Source organism: Gossypium arboreum, chromosome 8, assembly GCF_025698485.1.
Source record: "Gossypium arboreum isolate Shixiya-1 chromosome 8, ASM2569848v2, whole genome shotgun sequence".
Taxonomy (NCBI): Eukaryota; Viridiplantae; Streptophyta; class Magnoliopsida; order Malvales; family Malvaceae; genus Gossypium; species Gossypium arboreum.
In genome coordinates, this window is record NC_069077.1 from 15322684 (window position 1) to 15346376 (window position 23693).

A 23693-nucleotide genomic window follows, 5' to 3' on the forward strand; every position below is an offset into this window, starting at 1 on the left:
TTCATTTTAGTCCCTAAATCTAGTTTTCATCAAAAATTACTTTGTAAAAGTTGTTTATCTATGAATAACTTTTCATTTTTTGCCATAAATTTCTAATTTTCAGCATATTCATCCATGAGCCAAATTTCATACCTTGATAACTTTTCAAATTAATCCCCTAAATAGAAAGATTAGACTATTTCGATTTTAAAAATATAAAAATCATTAAAAACGAGACTTGATTTCATATCTTTTCAAGCTTGGTAAGTTTTCTTCCTCTTTTCTAGGGTTTCCATAGAAATTTTGGGGAAGATGATATGAAATCATTTGAATATTTCTTTTTATTTAATTTTCATATTTTAATTTTAGTGATTTCCAATTTAGTCCCTTTCTTTTTCTAATTTTTCCATGGATGAGTCATTAAAATATCTACTAACTACTCTTCAATGATCTAATTACCATTTAAGGACCTTAAGTTTTGAATTTCATAGCTATTTGATACCTATAGCTACTAGAATCTAACTTTTGCATTTTATGCAATTTAGTCCTTTACCTAATTAACCACACAATCGATAAAATTTTCGTATCAAAATTTTCCTGTAACCTTCCTATCATGATACCAATCATAAAATAAAATAAAATGATTTTTATTTTTAACTCGGATTTGTGGTCTCGAAACCACTGTTTCGACCTCACCGAAATTGGGCTGTTACAAGTTTACTATTAGCATAGTTGATATGATAGTAATAAAAAGACCATAATAACTTTTTTAACCCTTAAATTTTATATTTTTGTCAATTTGGTTACTTGTAAAAAAAATTCATATTTTCAATTAAAATTACTACAAATATAAAAATATTGAAAATTATAAAAAAATTATAAAAATCATAAAAAAATATAAAATATAAAATATATAGAAATTATGAAAAATTATAATAACTTATAAAAAATGTAAAAAAATTATATATATTTGAATAGGCCAGAAAGTTGCATCAGCATGTCGGGATTTTCTTAACACGTACACAATGTTCAAAACTAGATTGGATTATCTTGCGTGGAGATGGACGCCAGTAGGTAATTTCCTTTGTCGGAAACTTACAAGAGGGCATTTGCTCCATTAGAAAACAGAAGTTTAGTTAGTGATAAGTACACTTGGAACTTTTGGAACCACAAAGAGTTCGTATGTTTCTTTAGTTGCTGGCTCGCGGGAGAATCTTGACTAATGAGGAACGCACTAAGGGAGGTATGTCTTACTATCCTTTTTGCGATCGTTGTGGTTTAACTGTTGAATATGCTTTGCATACAGTTCGGGATTGCGAATTTGCCCAAGCAGTTTGGAAAGTTGTTATTCCAAACTTCAGTTAAGGGGTTTTCTTTAACCTTCCTCTTGTAGAGTGGATATTGTGGAACACTAGGAATGCATGGAAATTATCAATCCAAAGCGGTGAATGGAACACCTTTTTCTCTATTGTTTGCTGGTTTATTTAGAAGAATCAGAATGATTTTATTTTTAACAACGTTAGTGGTAATAGCCATGAGCTTTTTTCCTTAGCAAAAGCATGGATGAGGTCATTGAACATCAAAATTGGGACACCTAGTTGGGATGTTTCTACTAGTTGAAGGAAGTGTTGGCATTTCCCTAATACTGGTTGGACCAAGATTAATGTCGATGTCTCAATCAAGAGTGGCTATTGGAGGAGTTATAAGAGGACCCCAAAGGGGATGGCTTGTGGGATTTGGCATGGTGACAGGCTTGGTTGATATCTTTCAGGTAGAGGCTAAGGTGATGCTTGAAGGGTTGAAACTAGCTTATGAGCGGGGATTTCGACAGGTGGAAGTGGAAACCGACAATGCTCTCTTACTGGAAATTTTACATTTTGGTTTTTCTTGTGTAAACAATATAGCGGAAGTCAGACTGCTCTACACTTGGATTGCTAAAGATTGGCAAGAAGCTTAGACTTTTATCAAAAGATAGCAATAGAGTCACTAACTACTTGGCTAAGGAAATCTTAGGAAGCTTGAACCAATTGATCATCCTTAATGAACCTTCGATCTATGTGTGATATCTATTGGAAATTGATGTTTATCACGGAATGTCTATGTCTAATGTAATCGAAGAAAATTAGACTAGTTTTGTTTTAGTCTAATATTTTCTTCTACCAAAAAATAAATATAAAAATTATTTCAAACCACGAGTTTATATAATGAAAAAATATTTATGATTGAAAAGTAATAAATATAAAAAGATAGATTGAATATTAATTTTAAAAATTTAAAATTAAAATAGTAAAAGTGGTAATTAATAAAAGTTTGTTGTTAAAGTTAATTCCACAACCTTAAATTGAGGGTTTTAGAATCGGAGTTGTTAGTTATATCATGATATCAATTATATTAAGATACTAGTTTGGAATAAGGTGTTGGATCGCTTGATCCACAAATTAGTTGAAGTGATTTTATTTTTCTTTTTTTTTAATTTTAATAATTTATTCAATTGATCGGGATAAACTTATGGTACTAGTTAACCTATTTTAATAATTTATATCCTTTTAATGGTTTTTAATCCAACTTTTGTCTAGTTCTTTGTTCACTTTGGATTGTTTTGGAATGCTACATTGTAATTGGTTGGACATATATTCAATGGTGAATACGAAGGGCGGATAGGGGCTTGGCCTCCCAAAATTAAAAATTGCAAATTTTAGTTCCTCTTTGAATGATTAAATTATAAATTAATATAGGGAAAATTATGCAAAATAAAATAAAATAAAAAGAAAAGAAAAACATTCAATTCCATTCTTTCAAAAATGATAAAACAATAAATTAATATATGATAAAATCTATATTTAACATCTTAAAATTTATAATTTAATTTTGGCCCTAAATTTGTTTTTAAATTCACCGCCTATATTTTCAATTTAACAATATTATCAATTACACCTCAATTATTAAAATTAAATGAATAAAAAAGTTAAATTATTGAAATTAAAAAATACATAAATACACAAAATTTTATGTTATAGCTGACTATGTAGATTAACCTTTCAAAGCTATATGTTAAAAGTCCTTAATTACCTTTGAAATCAATTTTATTAGCGTTAGTTATGTGACATCCATACCAAACAGGTCATGCAATTTGAGATTGCTTTTATTAGATATATGGGATTAATAAGGTAACAATATATACATATAATTAACACTTCTTACAAAAGTTTATATTAAATAAATCAATCATGTGTGTTTTAGTTGTACCATCATTTTTCCACGTATAATATCAACAAAGCTACTAATTTATTAAGATGAAAACTAGAATTCGGTCAGCTATCGATGTTACGAACAAACTATAATTTTTTACACATCATACAATTATATATTATTAAATTTGATTTGTACCAACAATTCAATAGGTAGTATATTACATGTTCCTGCATTCCATGAAAATATTTTTAACAAAATAATTAAATAATTTGCTTTCAGAATATCTTAATTGACTCTTAATTTGATTCATATCGATATTATTGTCAGTGTTAAGAGAATGTAGGTTCAAATGTGTTGAAGTACGTTTTATCCTCGTATTTAAAGATTGAGGAGAGATTATAGGTAATTTTAGATATTGAATAAAAAATATGTATAATATAGTAAAAATTTCGAACCGTTTTTTAGGCTTTGGCTCAACCCGGCCTGAAAAATGGGCATAAAATTTTGTCTAAATCCAACCTGAATAAAAATGCTAAAAGTTGTGCCTGGCCCAATCATATTAAAAATTTTATATTATTTTTCATATAAAATAAACTTTAAAAATATAATGCATCAAATATACCAAAAACATTAAGATGAATATTTCCCAACAAATAGGAAAAAGAAATTAAAATATATATTTAAAAAGTGCAACTTAACAAACAAATACCTTTAAAATAGTAGCACAATTAATAATAAAAATAAGAATTATATAATATTTAAATAATAATAATAAAATAGTAATAATATAATTACAAAATGATAGGAAAAAATAGCAGTAAATAAAAAATAAAAGCAATTGTTTTTTTTTTTTGCAAAATTGGGATGGGCTTGGACCAAAAAACATTACCTAATGTGGGATCCATTTAAAAAATGGGCCTTAGTTTTTGTCTAAACCTATTTTTTAAATTTCTATTTTTGTTCAAATCCTCTCACTTTTGAATAGACCTTGAAATTTGGGTCAAGACAAACCGTAAAGAGTTCTTTATTTATTATCTAATATTATTTAAAACTTTTTATTATTTAATATAAATTTTTAACTTTTGCTTTTATTTTATTATATTCTGCTACGTTGATTTCACTCTATCAGAAGTTGATTTGGAATATGTTTTCTTAGGTTAAAAGATGGACAACATTTTTAGTTAAAAATGTGATAAATATGAATTAACAAAGATTTTCAATTTTAGTAGATTTTTTCGCGAGTGAACGAAAATATTTTAACAAATGATCATTGACGGAATAATGAGAAATTTTTATAGAAATTTATTAGCCTAGTGTTCAATTATTAAATAATATTTTTGGTTGTTTTATTTGAAGATATATAAAGAGATAAAAGATAAAAATACTCTTATAATAATATTATTTACTCTTTAGACTAAGAATATTTTAATAATTTCATAATTGAGTTAATGTTGAGCTAATCTGTGACATTCACTCACTAGACATTTTTATATAGTATAGATATTCATTAAAATTATTTTATTTTTATTTTTAAAATCAAATTGGTGTTTTAATCTCAAGAGGAAAAATACTTTTAACAATTAAGATCCGTTTGATTGCCAGTAGAATATTTTTGAAAAATAATTTCTGAAAAATGATTTACTTTTACGGTGTTTGGATGAATCTATATAAAATATTTTACATTATTTGGCGATTTCAAAAATATTTTATAAAAGTTGTTTTAAATTAAACAAATATATACTTGAGAATTTAGGGTCCGTTTCATTGTTTAATTGAGTTTATTATATATATAATAATAAATTTATATCTTAAATTGTTTTTACATATATTGCAATAATTTATTTATAAATAAATAAATAAATCAAATTAAATATATAATAATACTCAATTATTAAGCTAGAATATTAACCGTCATAAATTGAAAACAACCAAAGTCAAATAAATTATTTCTAATTGTGTTATAAAAATAAGAAAAATGGTTGAATAATTATAAATTAGCTTCCAAACCACAATTAATACTAGAAATTAATAATATTATCCAAATGCATAATTAGTAGTACATCACATGATAACAACAATACTGTCCAAGTGCATAACTAATATTACACCACATTAAAGTATCAATATCTTCAACCTTCAGAAAAATTTTGAAGCCAAATTATACTTAACATGTATATACTTAAAATTATAGTTTTCTACATCAAATTATCTGTGTGAGCGTATTAGGAACTTCAAAACATACAACAATGTTTTCGTTTCAACAACTTATTCGAGTTCTTTGACCAACCATTAGTATTAGCTTATCTTAAAAAACCAACATGACATTAGGCTTGAAATACAGAACAATGCATTATCACTAAAATGCTCAAGAGTCTCCTTATCTTTGCCTCTTATATCCAAACCAAACAAAGCCTGGATCCAACTCATGCACACCAAAAGACAAGATGGTAAACACAAGATACAAATCTAAGGATACAAATATACTCATCTATTATATCATGGTTCTTATGGATAGAACAACATAGACTAGTAATAAATTGCATATATTATGGAATGTCAAATTGCATCAGATGAGTTAAATATAACCATGGATACTTATAATGGCATATTTCTAAGACATCAAAAAGTACACTTCAAAAAATGTTTAATTGTGTTTGGTAAGGAAATTGTTATTACAAGCAGTATAACTTGCCCAAGGGATGAACCATAAAACACTATAATTATTAGAAACCTGGACATAGTGGCACCCCAAGAATAGAAAATGTGACTACCTGCTCCAAAGCAGCAAAATCCTCATTCTGTTTGGTAGAGTAAAAATCATGCTTCTTCTCCAATATATTCTCATTAGCAACAATCAGCTTCGAGAGGTAGATTGAGCAGTCTGCAATTAAGCCACATAACATGCTATGCTGTGTCAGTTCCTCAGTAAATCAAAATGCTGAAAATATAGATGAATGGAAAGAAATTCTGGTCATATAATTTATAAAAGAAGCATATTCAATATGAATATTCAAAATGCTGCCTTCACTAGCCTTGCTTTGCAGTGAATTCTGTGGAGATATTTTACTAACAAAATTTTCAGAAGAAATAGGATTTAAAACTGTAGAAATCTTGGAATAGCCATCATCTTCTTTTGACCTAGGTTCTTGAAAGTCGTTATTCATATCAATTAATTCTCAAGTTCAGCGACAAAGCTTCCACAAAGAATGCCCCGCCTCTCTCCCCCCTCGAAACAGATCAACAAAAACAAGATTCGAAAAATAAGCAAGAAAAATAATTACGAAATTATTTGCAACAGTTAAATGAATTCCAAAATTTCAAAAAAAAAAAAAAAGAAGAAGCTAATGATGCAAAACCCAGAAACAAACAGATTTTAAATAAAGCATAAAAAAGGAAGAAGAATAAGATTCTTCAACAGACAGATGAAATATAGAAAATAAAAAGCATAAAAAACTTACCTTGATTGAGATTCTAGAAGGGACAGATGAAGAACGGAAGGAGGAGGAACCAAATTGGTGAGAGTGGAGGAAGAAGGAAAATGTCTTACAGAAATAAAATCGGTAAGACATTTTCCCTAAAAGCCCATCTCATTTACCGTGTTTTAGAAAATGTTTTACCAATGGAATTTATTTTCAAGCAACCTGACAAATAAACGGATCCTTAAGCACAAAAGTAGATGAAAAAGTAAATGCGGATTAAGTGACTTGTCCTCTCAAATTCATTTTAAAATATAGATGGTGAAATTTTTAATTGTTATTTATTTATTTTAAATTTAATTTAAGAATATATGATAATATTTCAATCCTACTTATAGAATTAAAGTTACATTATCGATTGTATTAAATAATTATTATTTTTAAATATCATATTTTATAATGAAAAAATTAAGAATTAACAATAAATGTTTTATTTTATAAATAAAATTCAACTTAACTTTTGAAAAATTTAAACTTTTCAAATATTTCTTTCAAAAAGAAAATTGTTTCTTAAGTTTTAAATATTTTTAAAATTAATTATTTAAGTAAAATGTTTGAAATAACTTTTTTTAAGTTGTAGCTTAAAATCATCCAAAATTCGATGTTGAGTATAAAGTTTAATTAAAAACTCTTAAGTGGGTAGCAAAATTCAGACAAAGTTAAATTGCAAATTTTAATAGCACTTAGAGTAGAAATTTTGCGTTTAGTAACAAATATAGTAACAAATTCTAAATCCATTTTTAATGAAATGACAAAATTTATTTAAACTTATAAAAGTTTAAAAGTAAATATTTTTCACTTCAACTTTTTTTTAAAAAAATACTCGATGCATTTATTGAATGAAAAATCTTACGCACATTTCAACTGTCACTCGACCAGCGCTTGGTCTGGGTGGTGTTTTGGGGTTCCTAAAAGTAGAAAACAGCTTCTTAAACATTTATTCTCATAAATTAAAAAAAAAATAACAACAACAACAAAGACAACTAAAACGTCCTAAAAAAAACTAAACAGAAACTAAATCTCTAAACACATCTTTAGCCCCTTCATAAAAACCCCTTTCGTAATGCATCGGATGATGAAGATGTGAGAGGCCGGTCACCTTCCCATCGATCTGTTTTATCTTCCACAGAAACCATCAGTCTCACAAGCACTGAGCGTCGTCAGAGTCTTTGCTTCCTTCCCTTCCTTCGGTCTCAGTTCTCAAAATCTTTCTATCCAAAAACCTTACCCATCTCATCTGCCGACATTTTTTAAGTGATAAACAATGTTACGTTTAGTTACTTATATAATAATAGAAGAAAAGTTTTTATTTCACACATATTCTAAAATAATTAGACATAAAAAAAAAACTCTTATTAATATTTAAAGTAGACGCTTTTTCTCAAATTGATAAATTAATTTGTCACAAATTATATGCCAATAATACACTGTTACATATTTTTGTTTTAAATTTTTTTACTTTATTTTCTTTTTTGTTTTTCTTTCTTGTCTATCCATTTTTTTCTTTGCCTGCCAAAAACTCTAACCCCACTGCTGCCGCCCTGCCACCCCCTAGTCCGAAAGAATGGTACATCTAAAAAGGACAAGTTCGCGTTGGGTGAAAATGCCTAGATCTTCAGACTGAAACTCAAAATCTTCAAATTGAGATTTTGGAAAGAGGTGGTGATGGTCCTCCTGCAGTGCCCAGGACTTTTATGCTCTGGAGATTCATAATGGGAATAAAAGTTTGAACTTTGAATTACGTTAGACAAATCGAAGACGAGGGGAGCTATTTGTATCCTTGAGCTAACACAAGCTACAGTTGGAGATGGAGAGGAAAGGAGCTAAATTCGCTGGTAGTGCAGATAAAAACAAAAACCCATCAAAGTCTAGTCAAAAGTACAAATTGTAGATCTAGATTCATTCTACAGACACCCGAAAATTGGTAGATAAAAATGATGTCTGTGTTATTATTGAGTGAATTTTTTTAATGGCGTTAATTTTTTTTTGGAGTGATTTGGGTAATAGAATATAGTTTAAGTATTATTTTTTATAAAAGGAAAAATATATTAATTTGAAAAAGAGTATAGTTTAAGTCCTAATTATAATTAAGATAATAAAGAATAATTAGTATAAATTTAAAAATGTAATTAGAAAACTCATGTAAAAATAATTGTTCTTTGCTATAAATAAATCATTTAAGTAGTTAAAATTATTATTTATAATTAACCAATGAATAAAATATGTGGAAAATAATATTCAAATCAAATATAAAATATTTTTATTAAGTTAATTAAAATTATTTATATAATTTGTTTTGAAGGCTTAATGATGCAAAAGGTCTTCAAACTTTTTCAAAAAAGTAATTAAGTCCTTTTTTGCATTCATTTGAATACTTGAACTTTCAAAATGCATAAAAAAGCCTTCAAATCTTTTCAAAAAAACAATTAAACCCTTTTTTTGCACTTAATTGAATACTTAAACTTTCAAAATGCATTAAAAGATCCTCAATTTTTTCAAAAAAGCAATTAAGCCCTTACTTTTATTAAAAATTAGAAAAAAATATAAAAATTAAAATCAATAAAAGCTATAAATATTATTAAATTTTTATAAAAACTCAAATATTAAAAATTAGAAAAAATATAAAATCGTAAAAGAAATATAAAAATTGTAAAATTTTATAAAAATCATAAAAATTATAAAATATATAGAAATATAAAAAATGTAAAATTTTATAAAGTCATAAGAAAATTATACAAAATGTAAAGAAATATAAATTTTGTGAAAATATTTATAAAATTATCGCACCAAAAGAAGTATTTTATAATTTTTCTATAATTTTATTAATTTTTATTTTTAATTATTTTTCAGCCTATGTCACGTCTTGTTGAGACACGTGATGACTTTAATTGAAAAAACATTAACGGTCGTTAAATTTTTTTATGATTTTTATAAAATTTTACAATTTTTTATGATTTTATAAAAAATCTAATTTCTAATTTCTAATAATTTTAAAATTTTTATTTTATTAAAATTTAATAATTTTTTAATTTTTAAGAAGAGCATAGGCTTAATTATTTTTTAAAAAGTTTAAATACTTTTTGATATCAGTTGAATAAGGAAAAATTAATTACTTTCTTTTTAAAATTTAAAGATTTTTGATACCCTTATACATTTTTTGAATTGCAAAAAGAACATAAATCCCTCACAATAACATAATTAATGTAACTCAAATCACATCTACACATTGGCTTTAGTATTCACTGAGACTAAACATCAAACCTAAGTGACGCATTGCAATAATAGTGAAGACACGTAGGGATAAACAGAGACTTAAGAAACATAAGGGCAAAAGTGAAATTTAAGGGAAAAAGGAGGAAGTTTTATAAAGGAGCCAATGGACAACTGCTCCAACTGTTTCTTATTCCCATGCTTTCCCTTTTGTGAAGGTGGGTCCCAGGTTCCCGGGATCGAAGCAGCTGAGCCGAATGTCGTTTTTAGACAGTTTCCCACTTGAAGGAGTGATGAGTGGCAAGTGCTTTATAGTCATTTTGCATTACAAAAGTGACGGAAATGGGGCAGGCACATGGCCAGACGCACATTGGCATGAACCAAGAGATGCTATTGCTGATTGCTAAGCTTGGTAAGGATGGCGTCACTCTCAGACTCAGTCGTTAATCCAATTCAATTTTTTATATGATGGGTTTTCGTTATCGTAAAGGGTTTTAGGGTAGTTTTCAAGCCTTTCATAGTGGTAGGTAATACGATAAATCCGTAAATAGAATTGTCGCATGAAAAATGGGTTTTTCTTTATAGCTATAATAAACGTTTCAGGCATAACGGTTTTTTTTTCGCAAATTAAGAAATATTAAAGGAATGCCAAATTGGTTATTAAATTAAATTAAGATTAATCCTATTTCTTTTATGTATCTCAAAGTTTACATGGCGGATCATCCCAATATTTTTTTTATTTTGATTATATTTTTAACCAAAAAAATAAAACAAATCACTCAGCATTACATTTATTCTTCCACGCTTAAATTTCTTTTTTCTTTTTTCTTTTCCCTTAATTTTTTCTAATATTCACCAATGTTTCTTCAGCAGTTAAAACAAATAAGGGAAGCGACAGTTAAGATTTTAAGTTGGCAGGGAGAAAAAAAAATACATAGATATAAATAAATTGAAACTAAATATATATATATATATATATATATATATATATTTCACACCACTTCAAATTTTGTTAAAAGTTACAATAATGGCATGCTAAAGGTGATGCTTATGATACGAAATCAAATTAAAATAAAATCTAGTAAAAAAATCATAGCATATTTCTCTGTAGCTTTATCAAAATGTGGCATTGGTTAAAATTACACTCAAACATAAACTTATAGTTAATGAATCATCTCAATTAAATTTGATACAAAAATATTATGTAACAATTTTTAATATAATTTTACTTTTCCTTATGATATTATATTTTAATGTTAACAAATTTTTAAGGTGGGAAAAAGAGGCAATGTTTATTTATTCATTTTAGTCAAAATTGAAAAGTTTATTAATGAAAATCAAAATTACAAAAACATATTAAATGAAACAATAACACCAATCTGCAGTCATTAAGGATCATAGACATATCACGTACAAATACAATTAGAAAAAAAAAAAGAAGGATCAAATACAGCTCACCAACAAACTCATTTAGCAAAACCATGACATATATTAGCATACTGCATTTATAAAATTTCAGAACCCTATATAGATACCCTTCCTTTCATAAACATTTCCATCCCAGCTGGATAACAACCAAACCATAACAAATAGTATTGTTACGTACTTATGATCACCAACATGAGAATCAGACAATATTTAAGTTGCTCACTTGCGATCCGGCTAAGTCTTAGCAGATGGATACACGCAAGCTTTATAGAGAGAAGTCAACAACAAGAGCTCGTTGTCTCAGCTCGCATATACCAAATGAGTTTGTATGTGGGGGCAACGAAGTCCAGCAAGCAACCCAGAGCAATACACGTGTCTTGAATGCATAGAGTTTACCACGTATATAAATATTTAATTGTTTTCTTTAATGAGACACAACGAAAAATTACTCAACAAATATCAAGTCGAATAAAACTCCCATAATTTTTAGTTCTTTTTAAATAATCATTCATCATAGATTTATTTTCCACAAAATTTTCATCTCAATAGCCACACAAAATTTACAGATTACAACCAAAATCAAAGCCAAAACACATGCCAATTGGCTAAGAACACTCCTACAAACATACCACTTGCCAGAAAACATTCACATATGATTTGGCCATGAATGATCTTTCCATCATGAACTTACTTTATTCTAGACCAGTTATAGTCCCTGTCGGAGTTAGAGATTATATGCAATCGACATTGTAATTGGCACAAAAAAGAACTGAAGGTTTAAACCTTGAGATAATTTTCAAATTTTAAAGATGAAAATTGAAAAGAAGATGAATTTGAAAATTGAAAATTTAATATAAGATTTTATTATATCAAATTTAATATTAAAATGGATAAAAATAAAATAATGAAATTAAAAAATGAGAATGATTTTTAAAAATAATATTTATAAATATGGACAGTTTTACTCTAACTCTTAAATAAAATTATAAACGAAATTTATTATGTTTAAATTTATTTTTTCCACTGATAATAATACTGAAGTTAAATGAATATAATAATTGTTAATTTATAAATCAAATCCATGAATAGACCCATGAACTGGACCCGTAAATTGAATCATAAACCTAACCAATGGAGCCATAACCGAACATATATGAATTTAATAATCCATGAACCAAATTCGCGAGATCAAGAATCCAACTTTCTCAAACCAAACCCATCAAATTGACTTACCTTAAACTAAATGCTAAACCTGGACCAACTCAACTGCCCAGGGAAATTGGTGAGGAAGTTGATAGCATGACCAGAATTGATTTTTGATGGTGAAAGAAGATAAGGAAGGATATGATTAGGCAGTTTGATTTTATGAATGTGTTTCAAATTTTGCAATCTTTTGAAGTAAACTTCATGCGAAGTAGATGGGGTCTATTACTAGACTAAAATGAATGTATTAATAGGCCGACGTGTAACGGGAAACCCAAAAAATATTTAAAATCCAGCCCATAGCCACCAGAACAGAAAAGTCTTTCTCCACTTGGTGTCGGAGATTGGCGATAAAAATTTTCAGCGGTAAGAACGAAATAAAATAATTTTCTTTCCTTTCTTCAATTTTATTTTATCTCTAGAAAAGTTTCACTCAGGTATCGACTTCATGACACGAAATTTTTTAAATTTGATTTTTAAGGAAGAATTAGTGATTTGTAGATCATTAGCAATCTTGATCTAACGAATTGCATCTGATTTTCATTATAATTTGTATGCTCTCTTTATGTTTTCCTCTAAAGTTTGGAGATTATTGTAATGTTATTCCCGCTTTTCAATTTTAGTTTGAAAAGAATTAACGAAAAAGAACATTTAGCACGTACTTGCTTTTGTTGTTTTTTCCCCTTTTTATTTGGATCCATCTTTGAAGCTTGGCTTAAAACTGTTTCTATGGCTTCCAGGTCGATAGGATCGGAATTTTGGAAGCAATGGACAAAATGAGTACTCTAGAGTACATCAACCAGATGTTTCCCACAGGTAACTGATAAAAAGGATTATTGGAAATCTAAATACGGTTAATTTCAGCAGGATTTGCGATAATTTTAGCCTTAGATATGATCCCGAAGTTATGCAAAATTCTGTAACTGGCATTGATGCTGCACATATTTTTTATGTTCAGAGGCTTCTTTATCTGGCGTTGAGCCACTAATGCAAAAGATACAAAGTGAGATCCGTAGAGTTGATGCTGGAATACTGGCTGCTGTTCGCCAACAGGTTATAAATATTTCTTATTCATTTATGCAGTGTATTTTTTTTTATTGGTTTTGCAACTCACTCATGTGAAAGTCAAATGTCAAGAGAATTTATCAAATCTTTCAACTAGGATATATTGCAGTTTGCCTTTGGGAAAGTTGAGGTAACTGTAAAAGGTGACAAGCTATTTTGATTACAGAGTAATTCAGGAACCAAAGCTAAGGAAGATCTTGCTGCTGCTACACATGCTGTGGAGGTTAGCTTGTTTGAATTTTGTAGATGCTATAGATGAGATCCTTCATACTATTTGCATCAATTTTTTCCACATACAAGCAATTCTATAGGTTTTCAGTTGTACTATTGAGAAAATAATTGTTCCTATTCTGATTAGTAGCACGACTTGGAAAAGAATATAAAATTCCTCTCCCCCTTTGGGCCATTTTCCTCTTTCTTTATGAACTCATGGTTTTGTCTGCACAGGAACTAACATATAAAATCCGTGAAATAAAAACAAAAGCTGAGCAAAGTGAGATGATGGTTCAAGAAATATGCCGCGATATCAAGAAGCTGGACTTTGCTAAGAAGCATATAACCTCTACAATTACAGCTCTTCATCGTCTAACCATGCTAGGTCAGTCTTTTCTTTTTGGGTCTTCTTTATCTGTGCTTGTGTGACACCTGACACCTCACCCAAGTCTTTGCAATTTAATTACTGATCAGTCATAAAACATGCTTACATAAGACTATGTTGGTTCTAACCTTTGGCTGCCTTCGGTATTTAGGATTTAAAAGAACTTGCTTTTTAATATCAATTCCTTTTCCTTGTCATGGCAGTCTCCGCTGTAGAACAACTTCAAATTATGGCGTCAAAACGACAATATAAGGAGGCAGCTGCCCAGTTAGAGGTATGTCATTTCTGAGTGTATAGTTTGTTCGCCATCTCTTAAGAAGCTATGTGATGTTCTGTCATTGAAAGTACTAAATATCTTATCGGTGATCTACTTGTACTGGCGTCAAAACTATTTCATTTCTTTTGGTTTTTGATTTGAGATTGATTGCTGCAAGAGATGGCTGAATATTTATGGTTTTGGTGAAACTAATTCTGGCATGCTTTGATTCATTGGCTGAATCTACAAAGGGCCTTATCATGAGTATAGATAGAACACTTCACTATTTCTTGGCTTGTTCAACTGCATTTGTCCTCTCTTCTGTTTTTGGTGTTTTGGAAGAGTTAAACTTTTTCTTAGGTTTTCAGACTTTTATTAAATGTATAAGGTGGATAAGCTACCCCTCATGTTGAGAATTTTTGCTTAAAAGAAGGACAACCTAAAAACCAAAGTTTTCTGGATGGCACTAGATGAATGCATCAGTCCAGATCTTCTTTGCTTAGAGATGCTTACCTTGATCGACATTGGTTGCTTTAGTTTCCATTAAGCCCTCCCTCTCCCTTTTTTTCTTACTTTTCTCTTAAAAAGTTCTCTTAGTCCCTACTTGTTCTATGGTTTGTTTATGTCGTCTTTTTTACTTAGTAAAATTCTATCTTTGTAATGTTTCATTTAATCATACTATTTATATCCATATAAGATATCCTTTTTTGCGTTTTGTTTGTTTTCTTTTTCTGAAGTTTGGTTTTCATTCCCTTTAACAAATCTGGTTCATCTTAAGAAGTCAAATTTATCATGCATTTCAGGCTGTAAACCAGCTTTGCAGCCATTTTGAAGCCTACAGGGATATCCCAAAAATCACAGAGCTAAGGGAGAAGTTTAAGAGTATTAAACAAATACTGAAATCTCATGTCTTCTCTGATTTCTCAAGGTAAGTAATATATAAATTTGATGCTGTCCTTTGGTATGAAACTAAAGGTATCTATTTAGAAGCTAATTGCCAATATAGTTCATTGAGACATTGCAAAATCTTAATATTCATGAAGCAATTTCATTAAACTTTAATTAAGAGAATTAAACTGGTTCTATATATGTAGAAATGACAAAATATGGAACTTACACATCTGAAAGTCTGCAAGTTCTCAATAAGTATTAAGCAAATGAAATAAAAAAAATTAAATAGAACAAAATTGGCTCTGTATGCATAGAACTATAACTTCTAAAGGTAATTTTTTTACATTATTGCTGAAATTTACTAAAAGGTGATCTTTAATGTTGTTAAATCTTATCTTTTTAAATGTTGTTTTGGAAGAATTTCTCATGCTGTAGGGGGTGGTGCCATGGTGGTTTTGGGGGTTTTAGAGAACCTAGAATTCCTTATACTTCTTGAACAATCAAATAAGAATTATTACTGTGTTTTTATAGTACAGCTGTTGGTTCTTCCCGCTAAATTAATTATTTAAATATACCTTTTGTATTTTATAAATTTTTGAGGTTTTAATTGCAGCTTAGGAACCGGCAAAGAGTCCGAAGAGACAAATTTGCTGCAGCACTTGTCTGATGCTTGTTTAGTTGTCGATGCCTTGGAGCCATCTGTGAGAGAGGAGTTAGTAAATAACTTTTGCAGCAGAGAGCTTACTTCATATGAACAGATCTTTGAAGGAGCTGGTTTGTGTGGCTCCATCCTCCCATCTTTAATATGGTTTCTATGCATTAAGCTTTCGCAAAGTTTTCATGGTTCTGATTTTTGAATTTTTTCTCTAATTAGAACTAGCTAAACTGGATAAAACGGAACGAAGATATGCATGGATCAAACGTAGAATGAGAACAAACGAGGAAATATGGAAAATCTTTCCTACCTCTTGGCTTGTTCCTTACCGTCTCTGTATCCAGTTCTGTAAGAAGACAAGGTATGTATTATCTAGGACAGCATAAGTACTTCTAGGATGGTTCAATAACTTATATAATCTTCATTTTTATTTAATTGAAGCAGCAGTTTCAAGCATTTGCAACTTTTCTTTCTTTAAACAATGGTCAAGTTAACATTCTAATTTTCTTTCCAGAAAGATTCTAGAGAACTATTTTCTGGGTAAAGAAATGACAAAAAGAGTTTTTCAACCTTTTTTTTTTTTGGAAAAAAGACTTAATGAGATGATGCTGAGTTATACTACAAATGAATTATTGGTTGTCCAAAGTGAGTGGGAAACTGCAGCATACTATCATACATGATTTAAACTTTCTTACTTGGGATTTTGCTTCCAGGAAACAATTGGAGGGGATCCTTGACAACATGAAAGAGAAGCCTGATGTTGCAACGTTGCTGATGGTAAGCTATATTTTCTAGATCTTCGGCAAGAGTCTTGCAAAATAATCAACTCTTCAGTATAAGTAGAAACTGGTATGCTACCTTACTGTGTTTGATTCCCATTGCTTTTAGTTTGGGTACATTATCAAGGATCAAAGCTCAGTCACTGCATTGTTATTTAGCAGAATTTATTTCTTTTATATTTTCGTTTAATAAAAACAAACTTAATTATAGATGCCATAGTAAACTAGCTCCTGTTATTTGTTGTATCTTGCAAATGTGGATTATAGCATGGAATTGTAGTACAAAATTAATGACAGGGAAGAGGACGAGAGAAAAAAGTGTTTTTATTATTTCTCATTATTGCACGAGCTTAGCATATTTCTTTTTTCTGATACAGTTCTGCTGATTATTGTCAATCTCATCCTAGGATAGTTGGACTCAGATGATCAGTATCACATTTCTGTTCATTTTACTTATTTTCTGTTGTTGGAATAACCATAACATGATTTAATTTGGCAAATTTCAATTTCATACTTCCTTACCCGTGAGTTTCTGTCAGCTAGTTTTAATTCTGAAGTTTCTTATGCTTTGAATTTTGCAGGCATTGCAAAGAACTTTAGAATTTGAGGATGAGTTGGCAGAGAAATTTGGTGGTGGTACTCAGAGTAGAGAGATTGGAAATGAAATTGAAGAAATTGGTAGGCAGAATAATAGTCAAAGTGCATCAGATATTCGAAAGAAGTATGAGAAAAAGCTTGCTGCACATCAAGGAAGTGAAAATGAGGTATGCTCCACAGTCCACACAAAGATTACTTCTCTCTGTTATGGAAAAATCCTTCTGCTAGAGAATTACAGAATCATGATTTTTCCTCTTCGGATGTTGTGTTGACAGGAAAAGGATGGAAACAAAGATTTGTCTGCACCTGGAGCTGGGGTAAAATTTTAATCTTCTATAAGATTATCTTTACATATTGTTCGGTCATAGTCAAGTGCTATGCACTAATGGCAGAAACTGTATGTTGGACAATTTGATCACTTTAACGTGTCTTACCCTTAGATCTTCTGCATTTCCTTGAGAAATTGGAAGGTGATTGGTGCCTAAAGAAATTATTTACTGGTTATGTCTACATGTTTTTCTGTAAAATTGCTTTTATTCTGAGGCATGCACGTCATCTCAGACTGTCTTTATGGGTCTCATTGAAATGCTGCAGTAACATGTTGCCGTCTATTTCAAATTGGATGAGTGTAATTGCCTACTCAAGGTTGTTTTTCTATATTGTAGTTTGAATATGCTATATCTAAGAAGTTATCTAATTTCACACTTTGAACTTACATTCTGAGAAATCGTATCTGCCTATGATTTTTCTAATTTAGCATATAGGAAAACATATTTTCCATCTGCATTTTTGCATTGTCCATTGCATTACGCCATCGTGTTTGGCTTTTAGCTTTCATCTCGTAATTTTGCTACTGAAATGGTCTTTAACTCATTTCCTGGCAGTTCAACTTCCATGGGATTATTTCATCTTGCTTTGAGCCTCACTTAATTGTATATATAGAATTAGAAGAAAAGACGCTGATGGAGAATCTCGAGAAACTTGTTCAGGTAGTTCAGGCATAATAAGGATCATTCTTCAGTACACACTTTCTGCTAATTTTTGGTGCTCATATTTCATTGACCCATTGTGTATGACAGGAGGAAACATGGGATGTTGAGGAAGGAAGTCAGAATAATGTTCTTTCCAGTAGTATGCAGGTAAGCAACTGCATATTCTGACTTACCTGCATGTTAACACATCATGTCTTCCTAAACAATGCTAAGTATTTTTCTTTTTACAACTCAAGTTGATTGCTTACGTCTTTTTCTAGTTTCCTACAATGGGTACACACTGTTGTTTAGAGAGCAACTATGTGCTTATATTGATTTGCAGATTGTTGCTTAATAATGTATTGCCGGTTATATTTAGTATATTCTTTGTATTGACTTGGTCTTTCCTGTGCTAGTTGTTTCTCATAATCAAGAGAAGCTTAAAGCGATGCAGTGCTCTGACAAAGAGCCAAACTTTATATAATTTGTTCAAGGTATTTTCCTCAAATCTAATCTTGCTTTTTCTTGCATTGCAGTAACATTTATTTTTTCTTGGAATGAAAATAATTTATTCAATAATAATGAAAGCTAGGAAGGCTTCATAAATTCAGATGGATGGACATGTTGATTCCTTGATCTTTGACTTACATTTTGCTTTATTTGACAAGAAAACCCCAACTTATCAAGAAGGCCAACCATATCATTCTTTGAACTACTGAACCAAACATATCTGGTTTTGTCTCCATTACTATCCAATACAAGTTTAATCACCATTCACAATTATGATTTCCACAATTCATGGATGGGTCCTATACATTTGAATGGTGATGATTAGTCTATTTGAAAATAATGGATAAAGCCGCCAAAGATTCAAGATCATTATGTGCATAATTTCCATTGTAGAAGAAAGTTCTGTTGGTGCTTTTTCTGGTTAGATTAAACTCTTACCTGTCAAGAACTATATACAAGTGATCTTAAGGATCAGAACAAATTATGAGGGAAAAACTTGAGGTGGTTGGTTAATGCAGTCCTAAATAATCTCTCCATCCTCAGGTGTTTCAAAGAGTCCTCAAAGCCTATGCTACAAAGCTTTTTGGGAGACTGCCGAAGGGTGGTACAGGGATTGTTGCTGCAGCCACTGGTATGGATGGGCAGATAAAGGTATAGTCTCAGTGTGATAACCTTTGAGGTGTTTGTGTAAACTCTATGCCAAATGCTAATGTTTTATTTTGCATTTATTGGCAATGTTTGACAGACATCTGACAGGGACGAAAGAGTGATCTGCTATATCGTAAATTCATCTGAATATTGCCATAAAACGGTCAGTTTCTCTAATCATGGCTTCCCTGGTTACCAAATATTGGAATGTACTACTACCATTTTATTCCTTGTGCCTGCTTCTATGTGCATGCCATATCATTTATTCATATCAAAGAATTATGGGTACAATAGGAAGTAAAGGGTATTGGCTTTCTTTGTGATTTACTATGGGTGAATCAGAGCCAGGAGCTTTGATGTCTGTTTTGCTTAGTTTAAGCATCATAAAACTGCTGCATAGCTACTGCATGTGTGAATGATTAGGCAGCAGTCATTAATTTTGATGTAGTTCTGTTTCATCTTCATTCTTCAACTATTTAATGGTATCATAATCTACCAGTTCGTTTTTTTTCCCCTAAACAAGTTAGAATCTTGGTCTCACTGATGTTTGAGGTAGGGTAACTTCACTGCATTGAGCATCATAGCAATATTAAACATTTCAAGCAGGCGGTTGTTGAATATGCTGTTATTCTTATAGACGAACTTAGATTCATGCTTACATTGATAATGAAAACTGATTTTAGAGTTTTAGTAACCCACATCTACTTTTTCGACAGTCTGGTGAACTGGCTGAAAGTGTATCCAAAATCATCGATTCTCAATTCGCAGACCGGGTGGATATGTCTGAAGTGCAGGTATTGCTTACTTCATAACAAATTCATTTTGCAACATTGCTTCTGTTGGTTCTACAAGGTCTTGCTATTTTACAGGATGAATTTTCAGCGGTTATAACCAAATCTTTAGTAACCTTGGTGCATGGCCTGGAAACTAAATTTGATGCTGAAATGGCTGCAATGACCCGTGTTCCATGGGGTACCCTTGAAAGCGTTGGGGACCAATCAGGGTAAGATGCATTCCTTTTTAGATTTTAATTTCACCCAGGCTAGGTTCAACTTTTAAAAGCAATCTCATTGTCTTTGTGGCAGATATGTCAATGGCATAAATATGATCCTTAGCAGTAGCATTCCTGTACTTGGGAGCCTTCTTTCACCTATTTACTTCCAGTTCTTCTTGGACAAGGTAAATACCAGAAAAGAGGGGTCTTGCACTATGTCTCTTAACATGGTTTTCTCTTACTATTTTCCTTTTCTTCTCTCTTTCCTTTTGTAGATATATATTTTGTGCAACTTGCTTATTGCTAATTCTTGCAGCTTGCATCATCGGTTGGCCCCCGGTTCTACATGAATATTTTCAAATGCAAGCAGATATCAGAAACTGGAGCCCAGCAAGTACTTTTCACATATTGTTTCTCTCAGTTTCCTTCTTGCTATTCTTGTGGTTATGTAATACTAATATTGCCATTACCTCTATTACTATATCTATTTTGTGAATATTAGCATACAAGGCAAGGTCAATTGAGATGTTGATACTTAGTTGTTTATGTCTTTGTGGTGTGCGCTAACTTGTTGTACTTATAACGACCGTGTATCAACATTTGAATGTAATTGAATGGCTTCTGATAACAAAAATGGAATTTGGAATAATTGATACCGGAGCATTGAAGTATATTAATGTATAAAACTAATGGTATATTGTATTGCAGATGCTGTTGGATACTCAAGCTGTAAAGACAATTCTTTTGGAAATTCCTTCACTTGGTCGACAGGTGAGTTATGCATTCAAATGAATACTCATGATTATCTGTTCGTCTACTGGTTGTTGCATGTGAATATTCTAGTTATCCAGGTTTAAGGCCTTTCTATTTCCCTTATTTAGCAGTTGAGTGTCACATATGATGCTGCAGTTAGCTCTTACTGACATAACTCATGGTTTTGCATCTCTGTTTTCGGCAAGGCTGCATCACCTTTTAGTTGTGGAGTGTGCATATTCATGAAATCACGCTTCTCACAGCTCTTATTGAATTCATTTGCTATTTTGAAATTTCAATAACTAATCCACTCTCACTGCGGAAAAAAAGTTGATGTTGGAAAGATGCGTGACATTGTATATTTTATTATTTAAAAGGACACTACTGTATTATGGACCCATTGAAGCGGGCCCTCTGGTCTCTGGTACACAAATTGTAAAGATGTGGTTTATGCTTGAAAACTTATCGTTCAATTGGTTTACACCCCTTCATTTCGGTACTCTATTTGTTTTGCAATTTCAATAATGAAGTTACCTCTGGTATATACGTAAGCATTTGTTTCCATTTGCATTTTCATGATCATCCTTTCTCCTTTTTTGCAAGACAAGGAGAAATTGAGGGTGCAAAAAGGAAAGAACTGATAAATTTTTAACTTCTATTGGCAGACATCTGGTGCTGCTGGCTATTCAAAATTTGTAAGTAGAGAGATGAGCAAAGCTGAAGCACTTTTGAAGGTTTGTGACAAAAAGTCTGGTCAGCTCTTATTCTATCAGGTTATGGCCATCTATCATAATACACCTTTGCTCCTTATCATTACCCAGGTTATACTATCTCCTGTTGATTCGGTTGCGGATACATACCGGGCATTGCTACCAGAGGGAACACCAATGGAGTTTCAGCGAATTCTAGAGCTTAAGGTGAAGTTGACTTTGATTTCAGTTTTAGCTGAATGTCAGCTTGAAGTTCAGTATATCATTAAAATGATTCAATAACTTTTCTAGAGTAAAAACTTAAAAATTTCATGAGCAGGGCCTCAAGAAATCGGACCAACAAAGTATCTTAGATGACTTCAACAAAGGTTCGCCAGCAATCTCACGACCTTCTAGTGCAGCACCAGTTGGGCAATCGATGGCACCAGCCCCACCTGCCAGTACAGTTCCAGCCATTTCAAATCCCGCTTCAGCTGGATTTATTGCTTCTCGGGAAGATGTGCTAACAAGAGCGGCTGCTCTTGGACGTGGTGCTGCGACAACAGGGTTCAAGAGGTTCCTTGCTTTAACCGAAGCTGCCAAGGACCGTAAAGATGGACCTTTCAGAAAGCTCTTCAATGCATGAGTATTGCAAATATTCCTGTGTTATATTCTCTTCTCTCTTTTTGGCATGTTTCTTTTATAACCTTTTTTCTTCCCCCTCCCCCCCTCTTTTTTTCTTTCATACAATTTTGCATTAGAAAACAAAATGTATTATGATGTCAAAGGTGGAGCAGGAGCAGCATTTATTCTTTTTTTAGTTATGAGCTTTAGTAACAGTAAAAAGAATTCCTAACTCCCAAGATTTTCAACATTGGACAGCGATTTGAAAGGGTTAACAATATTCTCTATGACGCGGCCGATGCTAAAACGCCGTACGCTATCTATGAGACACGGAATAGTTGTTGATTCTAGTGTTGACTGTTGAGTAGGTGTGTCAACATTAAAGTTGTCAAAAGCTCAAGTTCTATTTTAAATTAAAGACTCAAAAATAAAGATTTGAATTTCTACTTTGAGTTCGGTTGAATTTTATTTGTAAATTATTTTAAATCAAAATAAGGCTCAAATTGTTCAAATTCAATTCTTCTTTTATAATTAGTAATTAGTAAAAATAAATTTGATTTTGATGTTTTATTTAAAACATACCCAATTTTGAATTTAAATTGAGACTTTTTTCTTTTTTATTTTGTATACAAAACTTACTTTTTACTTGTAATCCCTCTCAGAAAAATGTGTTTAAGCACATTTGAATTCAGATGTTCTTAATTCTAGCAATGATGTACACCTTAATTCTTGTAATAGCAATGATGTCAATTGTGGTAAAGTTCAACTGATAATTTAATTGAGATTTTTTATATTAATTAAAACAAAAAATAAATAGAATAAGTCCTCAAAGTACTGAGTCAAGTACGAAATCTTCCCTTCTATTCAAAAAGAAAGAAAAGAGCAATGTCAATTAAATAATTATTTAGATAAATAAGGTAAAATTTGATAATTATGTAGAAAAAAGGAGGAACAAGTAGAGGCTAAAGGAATATAGATATCAAATTTTTATTTTAGCTTTTTAGTTGTATTTTAATTAATTATAAATTGATTCTCGGCGTTTATAATGTTTTCAAATCTATATTTTAACTATAGTAGCCAATGGTGTTAACTATTTTGATTTATTAATGATATTATAAAGTAGAAATCAAATTATGTGAAGTTAAATTACATGGACTGAATATCAAATATAAGAG

At 30.6% G+C, this 23693-nt stretch overlaps 1 protein-coding gene and 1 long non-coding RNA gene across 4 annotated transcripts; one reads left to right on the forward strand and one right to left on the reverse strand.

The window, feature by feature from the left end:
* Positions 1 to 5698: 5698 nt before the first annotated feature.
* Positions 5699 to 6843, reverse strand: LOC128279445 (uncharacterized). Of its 2 annotated transcripts, XR_008269631.1 has the most exons (3): positions 6630 to 6842; positions 6243 to 6397; positions 5699 to 6052 (listed from the first exon to the last, which is right to left on the reverse strand). It is a non-coding gene; the product is annotated as an uncharacterized LOC128279445 (long non-coding RNA). The 2 variants fall into 2 exon arrangements; XR_008269630.1 differs by lacking the exon at positions 5699 to 6052 and having other exon boundaries at positions 6298 to 6397; positions 6630 to 6843.
* A 5611-nt stretch (positions 6844 to 12454) lies between these two features.
* LOC108470053 (vacuolar protein sorting-associated protein 53 A) lies at positions 12455 to 23030 on the forward strand. 2 transcript variants are annotated; one of them, XM_017771236.2, is made up of 25 exons: positions 12455 to 12925; positions 13229 to 13304; positions 13447 to 13541; positions 13720 to 13776; positions 14001 to 14151; positions 14355 to 14425; positions 15211 to 15335; positions 15912 to 16072; positions 16173 to 16314; positions 16667 to 16730; positions 17314 to 17496; positions 17605 to 17646; positions 18214 to 18318; positions 18409 to 18468; positions 18717 to 18794; positions 19354 to 19461; positions 19556 to 19621; positions 20175 to 20252; positions 20328 to 20461; positions 20544 to 20637; positions 20769 to 20846; positions 21161 to 21223; positions 21871 to 21939; positions 22027 to 22122; positions 22235 to 23030. In XM_017771236.2, the coding sequence occupies exons 2-25, from the start codon at positions 13256 to 13258 to the stop codon at positions 22538 to 22540; spliced, it is 2475 nt and encodes an 824-aa protein (XP_017626725.1). In that variant the 5' UTR covers positions 12455 to 12925; positions 13229 to 13255; the 3' UTR covers positions 22541 to 23030. The 2 variants fall into 2 exon arrangements, with proteins under 2 accessions (XP_017626725.1, XP_017626726.1); XM_017771237.2 differs by having other exon boundaries at positions 12458 to 12854.
* Positions 23031 to 23693: the final 663 nt, after the last annotated feature.